Source organism: Mastacembelus armatus, chromosome 21 (assembly GCF_900324485.2).
Source record: "Mastacembelus armatus chromosome 21, fMasArm1.2, whole genome shotgun sequence".
In the NCBI taxonomy this organism is placed as follows: Eukaryota; Metazoa; Chordata; class Actinopteri; order Synbranchiformes; family Mastacembelidae; genus Mastacembelus; species Mastacembelus armatus.
Window position 1 is genome coordinate 14,736,913 of NC_046653.1, and position 18,862 is coordinate 14,755,774.

Below are 18,862 nucleotides of genomic sequence, written 5' to 3' on the forward strand. Positions count from 1 at the left end.
ATGATCAATGAGCTAAAATAAAATGATCACAGGCTAAGATTGGCCTGCTAATGAAAATGGACTGCTTAAACATGCTACTTGGTGAGAAGGTGGACAGAGGAGTAAAGGGGGCACCATTTGTAACAAGACACAAAATAGGTAACAGAAATACATGGGAGCTGTTGTTAGCAAGGATATTTATATTGTCCATTCATATATTAATGCAGAATCACTTCTAAACTATAAATCATAAACCCACATGTAATCAAATGCTGTCAAGTTTATTTAGTATTATTTCATAACAGCAATTCGCACACTGAGCCAACAGTCACCTCTGACTGAAATTTGTTAAATGATTTTATTTATCTACATGCAATTAGACTATTAGGGTAACAATCCTCTGAAGCAGAGACTTAATATATTAAAAAAAAAAAAACACACACACACGTCACCTGCAATAAATACATATTCTATGTATGTTCTTATAATACCATGGTTGTGTAAACATTTTGCTAGCACCACTGTGCCAGAGTACCCCACTCAGTACGGTCATGAAAAGCAGAACATTACAGAAAAATAATTATAAATAAGTCTCCCATAAATAAAAATGTTTTTCCCCAGCAAAATATTTCTTATTTGACATTTCTTTGCTAACCCAGATAGTATAAGAAATTCTATCAAAACCAAATAAAACATCGAAAGTTTTCCTATACAACATCAAAAACAACTAAATTAATTTGAAATAATTGTTGTTGCTCCCAAAAAGAGGTCTCGAAAATGGGGTGGATATTAAACCATAATGTAAGGTGGGTTGTTACCATATATTAGAGCTATCCACTGCAATATTCAATTCATTACAAATGCTATAAAAACAATTCTCAAAGGAAGGACATTCTGCATTGTAAGGCAAAAATTATAACAGTTTCTGGCTGGTTACTATTAAGTGTTACTCCAGTTTACAGTATTTAATTATATCACATTTCTTCAAAGAGCAAAAAACAAACAAAAAAAAAACTACAGCATGACTACTACTCCACTGTTTTATTCCACTTCCATTGCAGACAAATCTTGCTCTCCATCAGATTTCTCAGAGGGCAGGTCTTGTGACTCTCCGGTGCTCTGGCCATCTGACGCAGAAATGGACTCTGTGGTTGTGGTTGTGGTTGTGGTTGTGCTTGGCTCTTGGGTTGCAGTTTCAGCTGAGACATCAGCAAGCGTGGTGTTCCCTTGATAATTAGAAATAATGGGTCAGTTTAGATTTCAGTGCATCTCAAAAATGTAGAAATGACTTTGAAAAGAAAGTAGGAAAAGAATAGACATTACTATATATGTGTACAACAAAATTCACGATTTTAAAACAGAATCTCTAAATAGTAGTAATATTGGTGACATCTAATTACATGCATATCTATCAGATTTTAGACGTATATGTCTTAAGTGGACAAATCACCTAAAACCATTTGGTCATCGTCTGCATCAGCACCAGACGATGGTAACGGTGCCTCAGGTGGCACCTTGGGTTCACTAGTGACCTCTGGAAGCCTGGGTGCCTGAGGCCTGGTCTTTCGTGCCGGGTTCAGGAAATAACAATATGCACATCGGAAAGCTGAAACAATCAAATAAAAACACCATACATATAGTTTGTCACCTCACTAATACATTCTCAGACAGACATAGATTAATATACATGAATATGAACCAATGACAAAAAATGCCTTGGATGCATAAACACTTCAGATTGATGTGTAGCACTGTTTTGCATATTCAATCTTGTGTTTTTGCTTACAGGGGTCGGTAGTGGCAGAGGCATTAAAGAGCCATATGATATACTACGCTGCCAAATGCTAGAGGGCAAATGAAGGCACAGTGTTTGATGGAGACTGACAAAAAGTGTTGTCTTTAACTCTTACCGATGTATTCAAATTCCTCTTTTAATGCCATGCCGTTATGAGAGAGACACTGCTGACATATGAGAGCATATCTATGAGGAAGGAAAGACAATCCAGTGAACACAGTATATAAACAGACATTAGATGCCATAAACAATTTTATTGATAACTACAATAGTGGACACCTGAAATTTAGCACAAGTGGAAGCAGTTCAAGGTTTCTTTTGAGAGATAATCCGCATTTCAGCATTGCTCTTACACTTCTATTATATTATAAAAATAAGTACAGTTAGGTGTTGTATAATTACAACATATTTCAATGTGTAAAGCAAACAACATAATGGACAACATTACTTGCATAAAAACTGTTAACATCATAAGACTCTGCTTCTGCAACTGAGAAGAGAATGGCTCTTTTTAAAGCAGAAGTTGAGTACCTGTTCTGAGGGCCATCTCCAACAAGATACTCAATGACTCTATCCATAACGCCTCTTTCCCTTGGGAGCACAGGTCTGGCCAGTGGTGGCCCTGGGGGATGCATCCCTGTTAAAGCACAATATCAGTGTTGCTTAGACACAGCCTGCAGTCGTGAATTAAATCTGCAAAAAAACAGGGGCCTCTTACCGTTAAACCAAAAATGGTGAGCCTCAGATTCACAGTTTATTGCATAAACCATAATCAATTTCACAAAAACCGGGCCCTTTTTCTTAATGACTTCACACAAGTTCTCACTTCCGAAGCACGTTCAGAATCCCTGCTGTGTTGGTGAGCAGTAATTAATATAATCTAACATCAAGAGCAATCATAGGAAGATGACTGGTCATTTCTGTGAGACTTGGCAGAGCCTCAGTATCCTGCTGGTTATTAATTTACCAACATATGGAAACTCTGTGGTGACTCTTTGTATCAAATTGCTTTTCACTTTCAATTTTCAACAGAAGCAGGTGATAACATCAAGTCATGTAAACCATTTGTGAGGTGTTCCCAATGCCAAAGGCAATTTCACCAAGCATTAAAAGACATTTAGTGAGATTCCAACACCATTGCCCAGAGAACAAACGCAGGTCTGGCTAATTAATCATAGTTAATGTAATCCTGCTTCGTGCATACCTCACAGTTGGCATTCCACATGGCAATTATAGCATGCAGCTTCCTCTAGGAGCAAATTTCCTTTACTATTTACACTTATTTGCATCTTCTATTGAGTGTTCATAGTCCAGAAATAATTTACATTGAATATTCAATACCTCTACCCTCCACAGATGTCTTCCATATACAACAACTGTTCTATTGAAAGTTTTATACTGTATTTGCTGGCTGGGTTTTGAAGTGTTCAAATGCAACCTAACACACAATGCACAAGCATTATAGCGCTGAGGTAAATGCTCTAGCTGTATCATAAGTTATTTCTAATCTTAGTTTATAATTACACACTTATTTGAGATAATTTGAACCTTTTAGTAGGATATCTACACTACTAAAATCATAGAATTACCCTTTACATCCATATATCATGTTTGCTAACAATACAGAACACAGAGCCTTGAGCAGCTCGGGACACAGAGCCAAGGATGAGTAAATCACACCTTAATCGACCACATTATGATCTGATCCCCCTGTGTGCAGGCAACTCACCGACTCCTAGAACAGGTGTTCCAGGGGTCACAGGCTTCCTCATCAAGCTCTGCTGAGCAGCTATAGCCGACAAGCTCCTCTCTGGGGGTCCACCTGGAGCAGAATGGGAAGGCCGTCCTGGATAGGTGGGCCCGGCGGCAAGAGGAGGCCGGGTGGCAGTGCTGCTTGCAAGACTCATCACCGCTGGGGGGGTCTTTGGGATGACATTGCGCTGGCGGAGCTCTAAAACAGAAAACACTATAAGCTACTTATCACTGGTATAAAATGCTAGTGGAAAACAGGGAAATGAGTGCTTTCTGCTTCTGGAGGAACTGCTACCTTGTCCTGGCTTTGGAGTCATTGGTGGTGCAACTGGAGTGGATTCCAGCTCCTTCACACAAAATACAAGCATTCAAGAGCATATTAAAATACAGATGATTAAAGTCCAAGAACAGCCAAACTGGTTTACTTTACTCAGTAAAAACAAAATAACTCACAAGTTTCTTCTTGGAGTCAGGATCAAATCTCTCCAGAATCATTTTAGCATTTTTATATGTCTCAGTTTCCATAACGTCTTCAAGCTGGAAAAGAAGGCATCAAAACATGATAGGCTCTTAAATTATAGTTGGTACATTCCATAAAGAAATCATTCCAGTAATAACAGCTTCATTGCTGAGTAATTAGTTGATAATAATCAGATAATCTATAGGCATTTTATAAACATATCGGAATATCTTACAACCACCTACCATAACATAACCACGTCAATGTGACTGTGAAAGGGCACCAGAATCTTCACTAAATTGTACATCTTCATTTAAAATATGTAGCAAATATTTCTAAATGTTTACATATAAAATGAAGAATAATTACATTCACTACTTCGATAATGGAGACTGTGAAAATCCATCAGCTCTAATTATCGAAAGTTATTAGACTTGACAGAGGATGACAAGTAATTTCTCAGATTTATTTCTTTCCTGCACTAAATGCTATTAATTAAAGTGACATTAGCAGAGTGCTTTACTAGGTTAAGTCACTGTACCAATCACACATTGTATGAAGATCTTAGATTAGCAAGCATCCTGCAACAATATGCTGAGAAGATCAATAAGAATCCACTACAAGGTGTCCTACTTAAACAGCAGAATGAAGTGCAACTCTTCACATCATTAGAGCCCACTAGACATCAAAATGATGGTGTCCTACAGAGATTGACTTATGTAACATGATTCTCCCTCAATTTTCTGACCATGGTGAAACCCACAGATGCATGACAGCTGCTTTTTGAAATGTCACTTTGCAGTTCTCTCAAACTCAAGCCTGGTTTCGGGGACTTTGAAAGAAAATTTATAGGTTACCTGTAGTGCTGGAAATCACCTCCTCCTTAAAACATATAATGGTATTTTGTGATAGCTTTATAATTGCTGCTGCTACACTCAGTGACATGTTAAATCTTAGTGAATGAATATAATATGCTTCTTAGTCACAATGACAAGCACCCATTGTCACTCAATCTTATGGTGATCCATCATCTTTGAGAACATTTTGATTTTCTAAAACCATACATGAGCAGCCACATCTGACCAACCTGTTTCAATGACGAGTATTTCCATACCAAGCAAAAACAGGTCAATAAGAAAATATACTTTACTAACACAATACCACGTACTTTGTTCTATTCTCTTTTGGGTAAAAAGCACATGAAAATAAATTCAAAATAGAGGAGTCAAACAAAATACACATGAAAAACATGAAAAGATAAAAATATCACTTACTATTTTTCTTTTTTGTGTTTTCAGATCCTCTAATTTTTCATCTGAAAAAAAGTAAAACCAAAATAATTTTAGAAAATTCAACACCACTTCAAAAATAAAAAAAAAAAATTACATGTTTATGGAGCAAAAGCAATCTTACTATTTTTTTCTGTTCTTCGACAAAAAATAACTATAAGCATTTTTCGAAGTAAGCACACTCTAAAGAGAAAAGAAAAAAGTTATTTGGTCATTGTTTTCAGCACAGTGAAAATAGGATCAACTATCATGCAGGGCTGCAGCAATACAAAATGCTCTAGATATCACATATTACTCTAGATTATTACAAACAAAAAAAATCTTATTTTCAATAGATATATCTTTCCTGCATTTGGGTCTACTCTCATCTCCACAGTCACTCTATTAGGGTACAGCGTAGCTGACATGAGGGTCAAAACAAACAAATTTCTATAAATCAATATAAAAAAAAATATACTGTGATAATATTTTCTGCCATATCACCCAGGCTTAGTATTATGTATACTTACAATAAAGGAAATATTATGAAGGGAAGAGACAGTATGAGTTGTCCTATTAACTGTTCAGGCAGGTACCAGAAATACACAACCATACATGTGATCAAGTAGAGCAGAGACGAGTACAAAATGAGTCGCCCGACCCATATCTTTAGCTGCCTTTGACACTTCTCACTATGTTCTTCAAGAATCTGTATATCCTGCAGAGAAAAAAAGCAACACATTAGTACAGTGATTGTGAGTACATAAAAGCTTTTTCTGTCAAATTGGAATCATTAGAAAAGTCATGAGGAGATCATTAAAAAGTATTTTGAGAATAAGGTAAAGGTAATTTCCTCTTTAAATGTACGTTGGTTCTTGTGGCAGATGAACTATTACCATTTTCCTCTTTCCAATATCATCCTAATAACAACTATGAACACACTGGTCTAGTTTCTACCAAACATGATCAAGCAGCACTTCTTTGAGGGCTGGCCATTAATACAGTATTATCACTTAACTTTCATCATATCAGCTCACTGATATTTTATTCCAGGTGATTCTGGATGGGAGTCATGTTTATACAAAGCAAATGGAAGCAAATTCTATGTAGACTAATGGATTAACTTAAAAAAAAAGTTAAGTCAAAGTTATTTCTTTAGCAGGACTGAAAAGATAAAAGGTGAGCATGCAGCACAACAAAGAAGTAAATTTCATCATAAATAGTGACAAATTGGAGGATAACATGCAAACATTTTGGTCAAATCATAACTGGATTTCCCTTCTGGTTCATTCATCTCTTAGGTTTTTTTTTAGATGGAAATGGTACACCACTACTTTAAAGTGTTGATTACCTCATCCAAAAATAGATTGCAGTCAGAAAAGGACCCACTCTTGGCCACTCTGGTTCTACTTGAACATTTGTGTCTGTCACTCTAAGCACTGGCTAAACTAGTCTCATATATCAGCTCTACTGTACACACGTGTGTCTTTGTGGTGTACCATGAAACCAAAAAAATACATAAATTTAGTCAAAACATGCTGTCATTAAAAAAAAACAAACAAAAAAAAAAAAAAACAATGCCCCATCTACAATTTCACTGCCACCTGACCTCTTCAGTATGTGTAGTGCCTCATGTTCCAATAACAGGTCCTGAAAATAGCCTAACACTAGCTTAACTGTAGATGAGCAGATGAGCACTAAAGCCCTTTCAGCAAGCAAACAAGGAGCTGATTTGGCATTCGCTGTCATATCTGTTTGCTTATCGTAAAAAAAAATATATATGTTTATACAACACATCTTCCACAGCCCAATTTCTATGCAAGTAAGAGCTAAAAGCTAATTTGAGCATTTGTAGTCATTTCATAGCATGTTATCTCACAACCACAACAAATAGAAATAGACTACCTATAATATTAAAACTAAATGTGTTTTAAACAACTGCAAATAGCACTTCTGGCAATTTATCTGTGTAATCTTTGTTGAAACCTTTGTTGATTAAACATACCTTATCGATTCCTTCTAAAATCTGCACTGTGGATGGTTTAGCCTGCAAGGCAAGAAATTTGAAATCCCAGTTAGAGAAAATAAATCACGTCATTTCCTATTACAATAGTGCTCTTTGTGCAGACAACTTCTTGAAAGCATCTGGAAGCTTCCTGTTTCATCTTCCCACTTTTGCAAAATCTGTGTATCCCTATGTCATGTATGTGTTCCTCATTGTTGGTGATATAATTTAGTTAGCCTGTGCTAACTGGGAACATTTATGTTCCCAAGAAATCATAATCATGGGAACATAAATGTCTGAACTGTGATAATTCTCAAGCAAGTGATCGCTCTTTATGTTTGAGTGCCATGTGTTTCCAAACTAAAAACTTTTAGAAGGCAAAAATTAAAGATATCAAAACTTTTTCAAACTAAATGTAATTTGTAAACTTGACAGCAGCATAAAACAACAAGACATGATTAGAAAAGCTTTCAGTACGAACCCTCCACCGCGAGATAACAGCCCCCATACTGATGATGAGGGATATTCAATTTCTGGGCCTCTCCTCTGACTTTCTCTCACAGATTACCTCTCCACCTGTTGACAACAATAGGCTTGAATGTGCCAGGTACCATTTTTTCCTTACATGGAGTTAAAACTGACACAATTTAATACATTATTTATGAAAATTACAATATCCAAAAAGTTTTTGAGGAACATTGACTCTAAACTTTGGAGGCTTTTGTTTGTGATGCAGTTGAATAATAACGTGCTACACTAATTACATAATGTAACATTATTCTAGCATTTCTAGGTTAGCAGTCTTATTGATTGAACACTAACATTGAAGGGGGTAGACCATGGATGGATTTCTGAATGGGCCTACCAGGCACAGGCCCAGGGGGCCTTAGAGGAGAACCATGACTGTTAAACTCTCTATTAGAAAGTCTCCAAACAACAAAATGCAAATAAAAACGGATGCAAAGCAGCTAAAACGAGATCCAAAACACCAAAGAGCACTCAAAGTGCAAAGTGATGACCAAAATATGACATGGGATACAATAACTAGTAGTACACCCCATGCCTCCACAGGTGCCTTAATATTTAACCCGATTTAAAATAGTTTCAACAAAAAATAACATTATACCTTTAATTTATTTTTTTTGCAGCCTGTTGCATTAGACTTGAAAGTCCATTCAAACATACAGTAAGTTAGTCCACCATATAGTTACTAAGACTAAAGACTCCAACACAACCCAGTCTTTATTATCACATTGCTGAGTTCACTAAATCACCAGCCTGAGCTAACCTAGCTAACTCTAGTTACCCTGGCTAACCATAAAGTTAGCAAATTAAACTTCTCTCTTCGTGCTCGGTGACATTTTGACATTAGCTAAAATCAGTAGCAGCCTGGCGGTGCCTCCCAGGGAAGGTATGCGCTGTCGCTGTTTGTTCCTAAAGTTACCTAAATAACTAGTTAAACCACTTAGTAAACAAACCAAAGAGTAAACTGTTAGCGTTAGCACTGCTGTCAACCTAGCTAGCCGTTAGCAACAGCAGTCTGCGCTAACTTAGTTTAACCCTCGTCCCGGGTTAGTGCAAGCGAGACAAATAACCAGGCTTTAACAGCACACAGAAACACAGAAGTGCATCTACCTTTGTGGTTGACTTGTCCGGTTTCAGCAGCCTGTGGCGGGACTGCGGTCAAACTGTTTTTAGACGGTCGAGCCAGGATGGGGGAGTGTCTGCTCATAAAGCTCATGTAACGTGAACCGAGCTGGGCCCTGCCCAAGAGTCTGTGTCCAACTGACCCACTAAACGCCACTGTTGTAGCGATCACACTAAACACTACGTGTCCTGATACACGGCTGGTGGGCAGATGCGTGGGATGATTAAATTGTGTAAAAGAAAAGGTGTCTAGTTTATTTTTTCTTTTCCTACACATGTCAGATTGACATATTATAAGCATTAGTAATAGTTTTTGTTATGGCTGCAGTGGTAAAATAAGTCTTAGCAATATACAGAACGTGGCAGACGTTTTAGGCAATTTAGATGTTTTATATTCTTATCCAACAACATAATCAGGTTTCCGATTGATCCCAGGTTCATTTTGCAGCCAATTGTGCAGAAATAAGCCCATAAAAAACCCACTAGAGTTCACAAAGAACTATTTTCAGGTGTAGGAAGAATCCAAAGTCCTGAAGCAGATGATTTGAAGCAGATGAGATATTGTCATGTAGTCTGGATATTTGATGGCTGGAGCAGAGCTGGTGACCATTGACTAGCCATTCATTCCAAGAATATTCCATCCAAAATGCTGTTGTGGATTTTCATGCAAGACTACATTGATTTTATTGCATGCGTACACCAACAACATAAGTTTAAAGTGTCTGCCAAGAGAATACCAATTTTTGTAAAAGTGATCATGCTTTTACCTATTTAAGAATAATAGACAACACTGTTTTTTGTCTGTTGCAAATACTTTGGGTTTATTATGTCTGCACACAAGTCAAGTCTCTTTTAAAGCCCCACATCTAATCAAACAAATCTTTGTGAAATGCCAGTAGGTAAAACCTCCCATAAATGCGAGGTTTTACAAATGTAAGTTAAACAATAGGATTGAAAGTTTTAGTTAGCTTTACTTTAATATAGGTCATGGCACGTAGGCATTACCTACAGCCATTTTGATTTTTGGCATCATTGCCTTTATTGATAACCTGTCAGACGGGAAACACTAGGGAAAGAGGCAGACAACATGCAATTATATGGTCTCTTAGTAAACTTTTATTAGCCTTTATTTAACCAGGCAATTCCATTACCATAAATATCTCTTGAAAGAGACCCAGGTAACTTGTAGAAATTGCCAAAGAAATCAAATTTAACAAAAGCACATCAAATAAGCAGCATACAGATTATCTTACATAAAAACCTCAGCATTTAATGATACTACAAAATTATAGTACAGTCAAACATATTTTCCTTCCAAATATTATGTTAATGTGCTGTCTTTGCAGTTTCTCAGTCTTCCATTTACCTGATTCACTCTAGTACCCCTGAAATAGTTTTGACAGTGGTTGACAAAATGGTTAAACACATTTATGTTTACCACTCAAAGTTCGTATAGACTATGTGATATACCTGTACCCTTGATTTGTTGTGTTTGAGGAGATACAAGCCAGGTCTGGCTATATCTTGGTTGAGCTACAATATATAGCCTTCCATATGATCTCTGCAGCACCAAGGCATTAAGGTATAATCCGATCTTAATGCAACTTGTCGACCTGAAAAACAAAACATATTTGCTTTATAAACAATGCATCACTAATAAGTCAAATGCAGTAAAGCACTGCAGGTGGGGGGCTGTATCAGGTATTGTTCACATGCAATAAAACAGAGACAGCTTCAGAGGGCAAGTGTGAGATATTTGCGTGAATATTGTTACATGTAAAATCTTCTTTTTTGTTGTTGTGAATCCTCCAATAAACAGATAAAAGATGGTTGCCAAAACTGAGCCTTGTTTCATTTGTGTTTCAAGCATCAGAATCAGCTTTATTGTCCAGGTTTGTGCACAGAAACAAGGACTCCAGTTCACTAAGCTCTCTATGTACTAGAATTAAATAAAGTTAAACTTGTTTTAAAAAAAGGAAGATGGGACGTTAAAAAAAGAAGAAAAGCAAAAGGGATGAAACATTTAAATGAAAAAAGGTTAGAAAAAATATGTATTTTTTATATACAACACATACAATTTGTGAAGTAGTGTAATAGGAGTGCAAGGATTTAACTATTACTGTAAGTATAGCTTTCACAGTGGTGTGACACAGATGTACAAATATGCATACAGTATTATTGCCCAGCGGTGCAGTGCATGTGCAGTAATCTCATTCACTCATTCATTCTCTATACTGCTTAGTCCAGTTCAGGGTCACATGGGGCTGAAAACAATCTAAGCTGACACTGAGCAAGCTACAGGGAACACTGAGGACAGATCACTAGTTTATCACAGGGCTGACACAGAGACAGACAAACACACTCACACCTATTGGCCATTTAGAGTCACCAGTTAACCTAATCCCAATCTGCATGTGTTTGGACTGTGGGAGGAACCAGGTGCACCTGGAGAAAACCCACACAGGCACAGCTTGAACATGCGAACTCCACACAGAAGGCCCCAGGTTTAAACCGGATTTTACTTATAATGGACATTCTGGACATTCACCCACCCCATCCCCCATTGTCCACTTCATCTAACATGCACCTGTGCTTTTATATCATAGGAAGATTCAGCATTGCAGTTCTTCAAGGAAACAGTGACCAAAGCTGGCATGGAGGCTGCTGCTTAGGTAAGATAAGCACTGCAATATCAACTATTGTTTTACTTTGTTGTCCACTTGGTCGGTAAAAGGGTTTGCAGGTGAGCTACTGTCTGTTTATACTTCCTGGTTCTACTATGGATTCAGGAATGGGGGGGGGGGAGCAATTGTCTTTTTTTGATAAAAGAAGTTTCCTGAAGCCAGTGCTAACATAGATAGTTCTATAATTGCTTGGCCATGTATAAATACAGTTGTATAAATTATAAATATATTTGGCTAAGTATTCTGCCTTCTGGTTAACATGTAGACCTAGTGAGCTCCCCCACTTGTGGTTTGGTCCAGTCCCATCTGGGTAGGTATATAAGGTAGGTTGTTAACCTGTTGCAGGTCTTTTGCCAGTAGCAACATTGCTCTTGGCAGTGCTGCTGAAGCAATAAAGCTATGCACATGGAGTTAATGCTAGCTTTAGCTGCTCATATAGGTCAACATTTCTTTGCTGTACTGTGAAGGCTGAATGGTTCAGGTGAGCAAAAACAAGAAGGCCTTGATTAAAATATAATTCGATGAATTAGCTGAGCTCTGGAAGTACATTGTATTCAAAACAATAAAAACATTTAAACATGTTTATTGTTTTCTTTACTATGTTTAAGTGGCATTATAACAGCTAATTCAGTGGCTAACAACTATGGCTGTCCTTGTAAAACTTTGTCCAACTAAAACTATCACATGGAGTAGCCAGCCTATTTGTCATATTCTTGGGTCTTAGCAGTAACCATAGCTATGACCGAAGCCACAGCAAGTAATGTTGTTTCAGTGTTTGACCGACAGACATTAGCAGCTTCAATAAAAGTTGCACCAACTATTCACTGTGGTCACAACCAGTAGCTGTAAGTAGATACTGTGAGGATGCTAATGCTACAATATTAGGCCTGTTAAAGCTTGATTTTTATATTCTACCCTGCTTTTGTCTGTACAAACTAAGGAAGGATTCTTCTTTTTACAGGCTTTGGGGCCTGGTTACTTTCGTCTTCAGATTGACCCCTTGCCCTGGTTTCCTCGCTGATAAGAAGGCTCACTAGTTTTATTTTCAAGTTCATTGCAACTGGACACAGAGGAGTGCACATCAATGGAATACGTATATGTGGAACTAAATGCGCTCACGTCTATAATGCCAGCAAACTGTGAGTACAGAAAAAGTAACATCCCTGTTCGTGTGTTGCGCCATAATTACTCTGCATTTTGAGATGGGTCAGAGCTGCTCAAGTGTCTCATTCCAAAGTCTCCTAGAAGTTTTGCTGAGAAATGCAATCTTAATTTTTAACAGATTTGAGAAGTCCAAGTTGTGTTCTTTGCAGCCCTTAATAGAGTGTAACTCAGTGCTTCATTAGTGACTTCAGAAAAATTATACAACTACATATTTGTTGGGGATTTGTGTGCAACTTGTGATAGAGACTCTCTCCTATTCAACCTAATCTGTGTATTCAAAAATAATGGTAAGTAATGGAAGCTAGGTCTAAACAGTGTTCTTGTTAGCAATGTTACAGGCTGTTACATGAATTATATAAATATCATACAATGGACATTGTTAGAAATGTTTGAACAACTTGTTTGGCATTGGCATTATAGAGCTTCCCCATAATCATTGTGATGTAACATTTTAGAGTGCTAAAGCAAAGTAAACATTTTTATCAAAATGTGCACAAAGGACTTGAGAATAACTGATGAAAATTTGACTGATTTCTGAGAGTTTGGAGGCCAGGCGGGTCAATGATTTTGGGGGTAGTATGTGTATTTCTGAGCAATATGTTCTTGTTGAAGGTGGTTAACATCTTAAGGAAACAAGGGACCAGTAGAATAATATGCAGTGGATTATGGTTTTGCAGAGCAGAAGCTAAATTGGTAAGCAACCAAAGTGCTTTTTATTTGCAAAAAACAAAACCTTTGGTGGGGTTGTGGGCCAACATGATGTTTATTATTGAGCATGGAATGAAAGTATCTAAAAATTTAGTTATGGGGCATATGGTTGTGATTGTAATGTGTATCATATAGCTGAAATATGTAGTTTGGAGTCTTGGCTGCATGTCATACCAAGCACACTCCACATTTCCTATGTATAACGTAAAACGTCCAATACAGTATATACCATTAGCTGTCTTATAAAGTGAAGTCAACTATCTATACAGTCTATCCTAAAATCACCATAACTCTGATTGTATCAGGCCACGGTGGGCAATAGCAAATCTATCATTACATTTTTACAGAAATGCTGAATTTATGCATCAGTATAATAAATATCAGGGGTATCTAATCTCGTAGATGATTTTACCTATGCATTTTCTTAACTGAATTTCCATATATTGCAATATAACAATATACAGTATATAAACTAAAATAGAAAAATACACATGGCGTGATTGCCCAACCCCAGTACAATGTGTGTTGGGGTATGAGTAACCTGTTACTATTTGGCTTTGAAAGGTCATCAGAATTATTGTCTAGGTAGGAAAAACAACTGGGAAGTGTAAAGAGCACTCTTTCTTATGAATGAAATTAATATTTTTTTTGTAGGTTAGGCTCCCTATATTGATGATACACTGCAAGAATATGGTCTGCAAACTAAAATCTTTGCAAAGAAAAAAAAAAGCTAAAATTGGGTTCATGGCATTTTTATTTTACAAAACAAATGTAACTGGACAAGGCAAACGTATAACCAGTCACGGTGTGCTGCATGTCTAAATAACCAAAGTATTTATTTATACTTTTTTCCGTTGTGAAAACTCACCATTGTGTTCATTTGGAATTGAATGGTGGCAATATAAATTCATTTAAACTGTCCACCACTGTTTGTTGTGAAGGTGAAAACCAGCAGTGTTTACAGCTACTTTTAACACAGTGAAAAAAAAGTTTAGGTAGTGTGCCATCTTAACAGTACTGTCACTGGTGGAGACTGTAGCATCATATGAATGTTGCATTTTCATCTTTCTGCTTTGCTATTGAACAGAAAGCCGTAGCTTTCTGTGCTGATCTTTTGATTCATTGACCAATGTTGTGGAAGGACGGCTGCATCGTTTTTTTTGTTAAATGAATGAATCTTAGAGTCTCAGTGGTGTTTAGCTGACAGACTATATCATATGTCATATATTTCATTCTTCCTGCCTGTATATTTATCTAATGTGTTGAACATCGTACAGTAGCCCTCTGTCTGTGCACATACGGTTGTCAAGAATGTTGCTGTGTGACTGGTTTTGGAAAACTCTTGGACTTAAAATTTGAAAGGCTTTCAAGATATTTATAACGCACCTAACCACATGAACAGTTGACTAAAAACGGAAAATTGACACAGAGTAATATGTAGGTTTTCATATTTTAATATACTTTATTGATTTTCATTACTTATACTAAGCAAAGGGTCAAAGTTCTTTTTCTCCCATTTCAAAACACCTTTATGTTTTATTATATCACATTTTTACGTTTCGAATTTGTATTTCTGCACTCATGAGTATTCAAGGACAGGTCATAATCAGATCAAAGGATAAAAGCTGATCCTGTATGCATGCACAGGTTACCTTTGACCACTTACTCTATTCTGACTTTAACAGATAACACAAGTTTTAACAGTGACGTGACCACTGGGGGGAAAGTGTTTTCACAGCATTTTTGGGGGGGGGGGAATCCATCTTCTTGAGCTGTGATCTGTGTTGTGGACACTGATGTAAGTCAGGAGCTTCAGACAGCTCAGGATTCTTATTTTCAGACTTATTGCCAAAGAAATTATCTTTCTGGTGTTTTGCATATAGTTCTTGAATAATTCAAAGCTTCACTTCTGCACTTTGTCAATCCAAAATGTGAAATATTAAATCCTTTGGGATCCAGACTCATTAAAAAATTACACCAGAGTCAGGACCAGAATATACTGAATCTTTATATTTAATTAAAAATGATTTTATACTGGCAAAGCGTACTGAAAAATGTTGACCTATAATGCAGATCACTATGATGACAAAATTATGTTGAATTAAAGACCAACCACAAATCACTCTGACTTTAGTCATTCTGAGAATAGCAACATATTGAATATTGCAGTTTTCAATGCAATTGGGTTTTGGCAGCTATTGCACTTAAAACAGAAAAAGTGAGAAGTTCTCATAGAGGGCTAAATACATTTCAGTGAGACTACAAATGGACTCTGGGCATAAAATTATCAGAAAACTCTGGGATAGAATGGCCATGTAGCAAGAGCTACCAATAAGTTTTTCTTTAAAACACATTTTACTGTTTAATTTCTAAATAAATAAAATGATTAAATGCCTTCTCTCTTAATATGAATTAATTTGAACAGATTTTTGGCAGGTATTCAGTTGCATCACATACAATACCCTTGTACTCTTCACACCTATTAAAAAGTGACTACAGTTTGGTTGTTGTTAATATTACCATCTAAAAAAAGATCATTTTAAAATATATCAAACAAAATGGTGAAATAGGAGTCACAGTATTTGTTTTAAACTACTAAACAAAATAATAGCAATTTCTTGATTCACCTTAAACATAACCCAAAGCTAAAGGAAATTGGCTTTACACCAATAACGCAATTTCCAAAGATAATTGAGAACACGTTTCAATACATATGCATGAAAAAAGGATTTTCCATACGACCGACTCACATGTTCATGTAATTGATTGAGGGGATGACCCGCTATATTAAATGTTATTTGAGAACCATCAAAACGCGCAAAATTGCAAATTGCCCAGCTTGTATCTGAATTAATACCCCATTCATCATCATTATGAGTTGATAAGTTAATTTAACCATTTCATTCTGTCTTAATGAGCTATAGTTGAATTAATGTCATGTAATATATGAAAGTAACATTTGAACAGAGGCAATGATTTGAGACAAACAGCGGAGAGACTACTTTATAAGCATAATGTTGGCATAAATCTCATCAGGCTGCAGTCCATGTTGCGCGTTTTGCTTGTTTTGGAAAAATGTTTAGAGTTAAATAGCAATGAAAATTCCTAAAGATTTGAAATATGGTATAGGTTTTTTTGGAGGGGGGGCGCTGGATGGATTTTGATTGATTTAGTCAACGTGTTGGTGTAACAGCTGGTACGTCAGTTGTAGCTACTGTAGACAATATGTTTTAAGACGTATGTCTGAACTATGTTGGGGTGTATTCTCACGTGGAATCCGGTTTATGCAGAAACAAAGGATCTATATGTGGTGATTTTTGGCCACAGCAGCGCTATGGTTTGTGGTCCTCAGTTGGCTCACTGAGCTGCCAGTCCTTCATTTGGCGCTGAGTAACTGCGTTTGACCATAGGGGTCTGCGCTGTTCCACCTTAAATGCGTTTTGGCCCCGCTTGCTCCCTGTAGTTTAGGTTTTTTTGTCCTCCCGCAGCAGCTGTCACCCTGCATTACTCGCAGTCAGCTAAATGAAACATTATTCTAAACATATGCATCGTAATCAGTCCGGTCACACTTACAAGAACACGCGTTAATAAGGCAATCAATCACTCTGGAACAAGCAAGTTGTTCTGTAACAGCTCATAAACAGTGTGTAATGAAGAATTGGAGGTTAGCATGACACGGCGCTGATCAGATAATCAATGTCAAAGATGCGATGAATGTCAGTAAATGTAGTTTTCATGTCGTTTCTATAAAATCCTCAATTTACAACAAGCAGTTCAATTACCCTGAAAATACAGTCAATTAAATAAGGGTGATTGGACAGTAGGGGCAGGATCATCGATCTTTGCATTTCTATCTCGCTGGTGGACATTTAATTTGGTTTTTCTATTAGCACCGAAATAAAGAAAATATAAAATATATTAAACAACCCAAAAGATTTATTTTCTTGTCAAAAACCATTCAGCGAAGGTGACAGACAGTCTTCTGCATTATGATGAATTCTTTTTTTTTTCAGTCTTGCACATTGGATACAAAACTAATCGTGTTATTGCGGGCAGTGTTGTTTTCTCTCTCTCTCTCTCTCTCACTGGCCTCTTGTCTTTTGCTTTTTACACCTCGATCTATCTCAATGCCTTTGTTGTATGGGTTACAGCCCTCGCTTTAGTAAAGTGCAAGGAAACATGGTGATATATCACGCCCATATTTGCTGCCCTAATCCTATTTCTTTAATGGGGACGTTCAAAAAAGCAACTTATCTTAAAGCCCCCTGGGGGGATTCTGGTGTAGACTATATTTTAACCAAGTGCAATTAACGACAGTATCAGCTTGTATCATTTAGAGGTAATGTAAAAATAATGGTAAATTATAGGCCCGGAATGACCCGTGATGGCAGGCCTCATATTCCCTGTAGCTTTCCACGTATTTTTTTAAAATTAATGTTAGACTGTGTCTGCTATAGAAATTGTGTCAGAGCATCTAAATAAGCCTAAGATGTCTTCATTGTCATTGAATGCGTGTGAATGTATATACCGTATATATACACCTGTAACGTGATTCTGTTTTGCAGCAGCTCTTTAAAAAGAAAAAAATGGAAATGTGTAAAGATTTTTTTTAAATTTATTTTCCAAGAACAAACACGATCAATAAATAACATGATTTACATTTCATATTGCACATTTTTTTTCCAAGTTAAAATATTTAAATTCATACAGTCATTGATATTTTAAATACAGAGATATAGAGTTATAACAGAGACCCCAGGGACAAAGGCCAGTACTGTTTTCATCATTTTAATTTCAGTGTTCGTTTCTCAGCCCTTTAAAGCCTCTTTTGAGTGGACCGTAAAGAAAAGTTCTGCATCTCCATTTTTCAGTCTTAATTTTGCACGAAATACAGATGGAAATACATGAATTTGGACTATTGATGAGTTTCCAGGTCAATTTGTAGGCTATGTGATGGTCCCATTGGCGTGTACATCCAGTGTTTAACATAAAAATAACATTCAGCAAGTCACACAAAATAAATAACTTAAAAGTGTTTAAAAATAGCCTACACCCACATTTCCTGAAGCTTTTCCCCCCTCACCAGGGCGATCAGTGATTCAGTTTTCAACTATCAGTAGGACTATCGATGATATTTGCAAAATATTTCACGATTTACAGTTCACATGTTTTATAATTAACATATCGGTGATGTCCCAACAGGAACGAATAAAATAGCACATAGCCATTTTTACAGGCGCAGACAGATTGTGAAGCCAGGCTATTTTGTCTGAACTTTCGCCTTGCTCAGTCCCGTCTGTGTGTGTGTGTGTGTGTGTGTGTGTGTGTGTGTGTGTGTGTGCGTGTGTGCGCTGAGCGAAGACGTCCTACAGGGATTACACACCCATGGAAATACAGGAT

The 18,862-nt window shown here is 36.8% G+C and overlaps 1 protein-coding gene across 1 annotated transcript; it reads right to left on the reverse strand.

Moving 5' to 3' along the window:
- Positions 1-318: 318 nt before the first annotated feature.
- lnpa (limb and neural patterns a) lies at positions 319-9,017 on the reverse strand. Its single transcript, XM_026296331.1, has 13 exons — positions 8,895-9,017; positions 7,741-7,835; positions 7,260-7,301; positions 5,785-5,972; positions 5,400-5,458; positions 5,261-5,301; positions 3,980-4,063; positions 3,822-3,873; positions 3,504-3,725; positions 2,306-2,411; positions 1,890-1,960; positions 1,430-1,585; positions 319-1,205 (listed from the first exon to the last, which is right to left on the reverse strand). Exons 2-13 carry the CDS (start codon positions 7,765-7,767, stop codon positions 1,021-1,023), a joined length of 1,233 nt encoding a protein of 410 aa, XP_026152116.1. The 5' UTR covers positions 7,768-7,835; positions 8,895-9,017; the 3' UTR covers positions 319-1,020.
- Between the last annotated feature and the right edge of the window lie 9,845 nt (positions 9,018-18,862).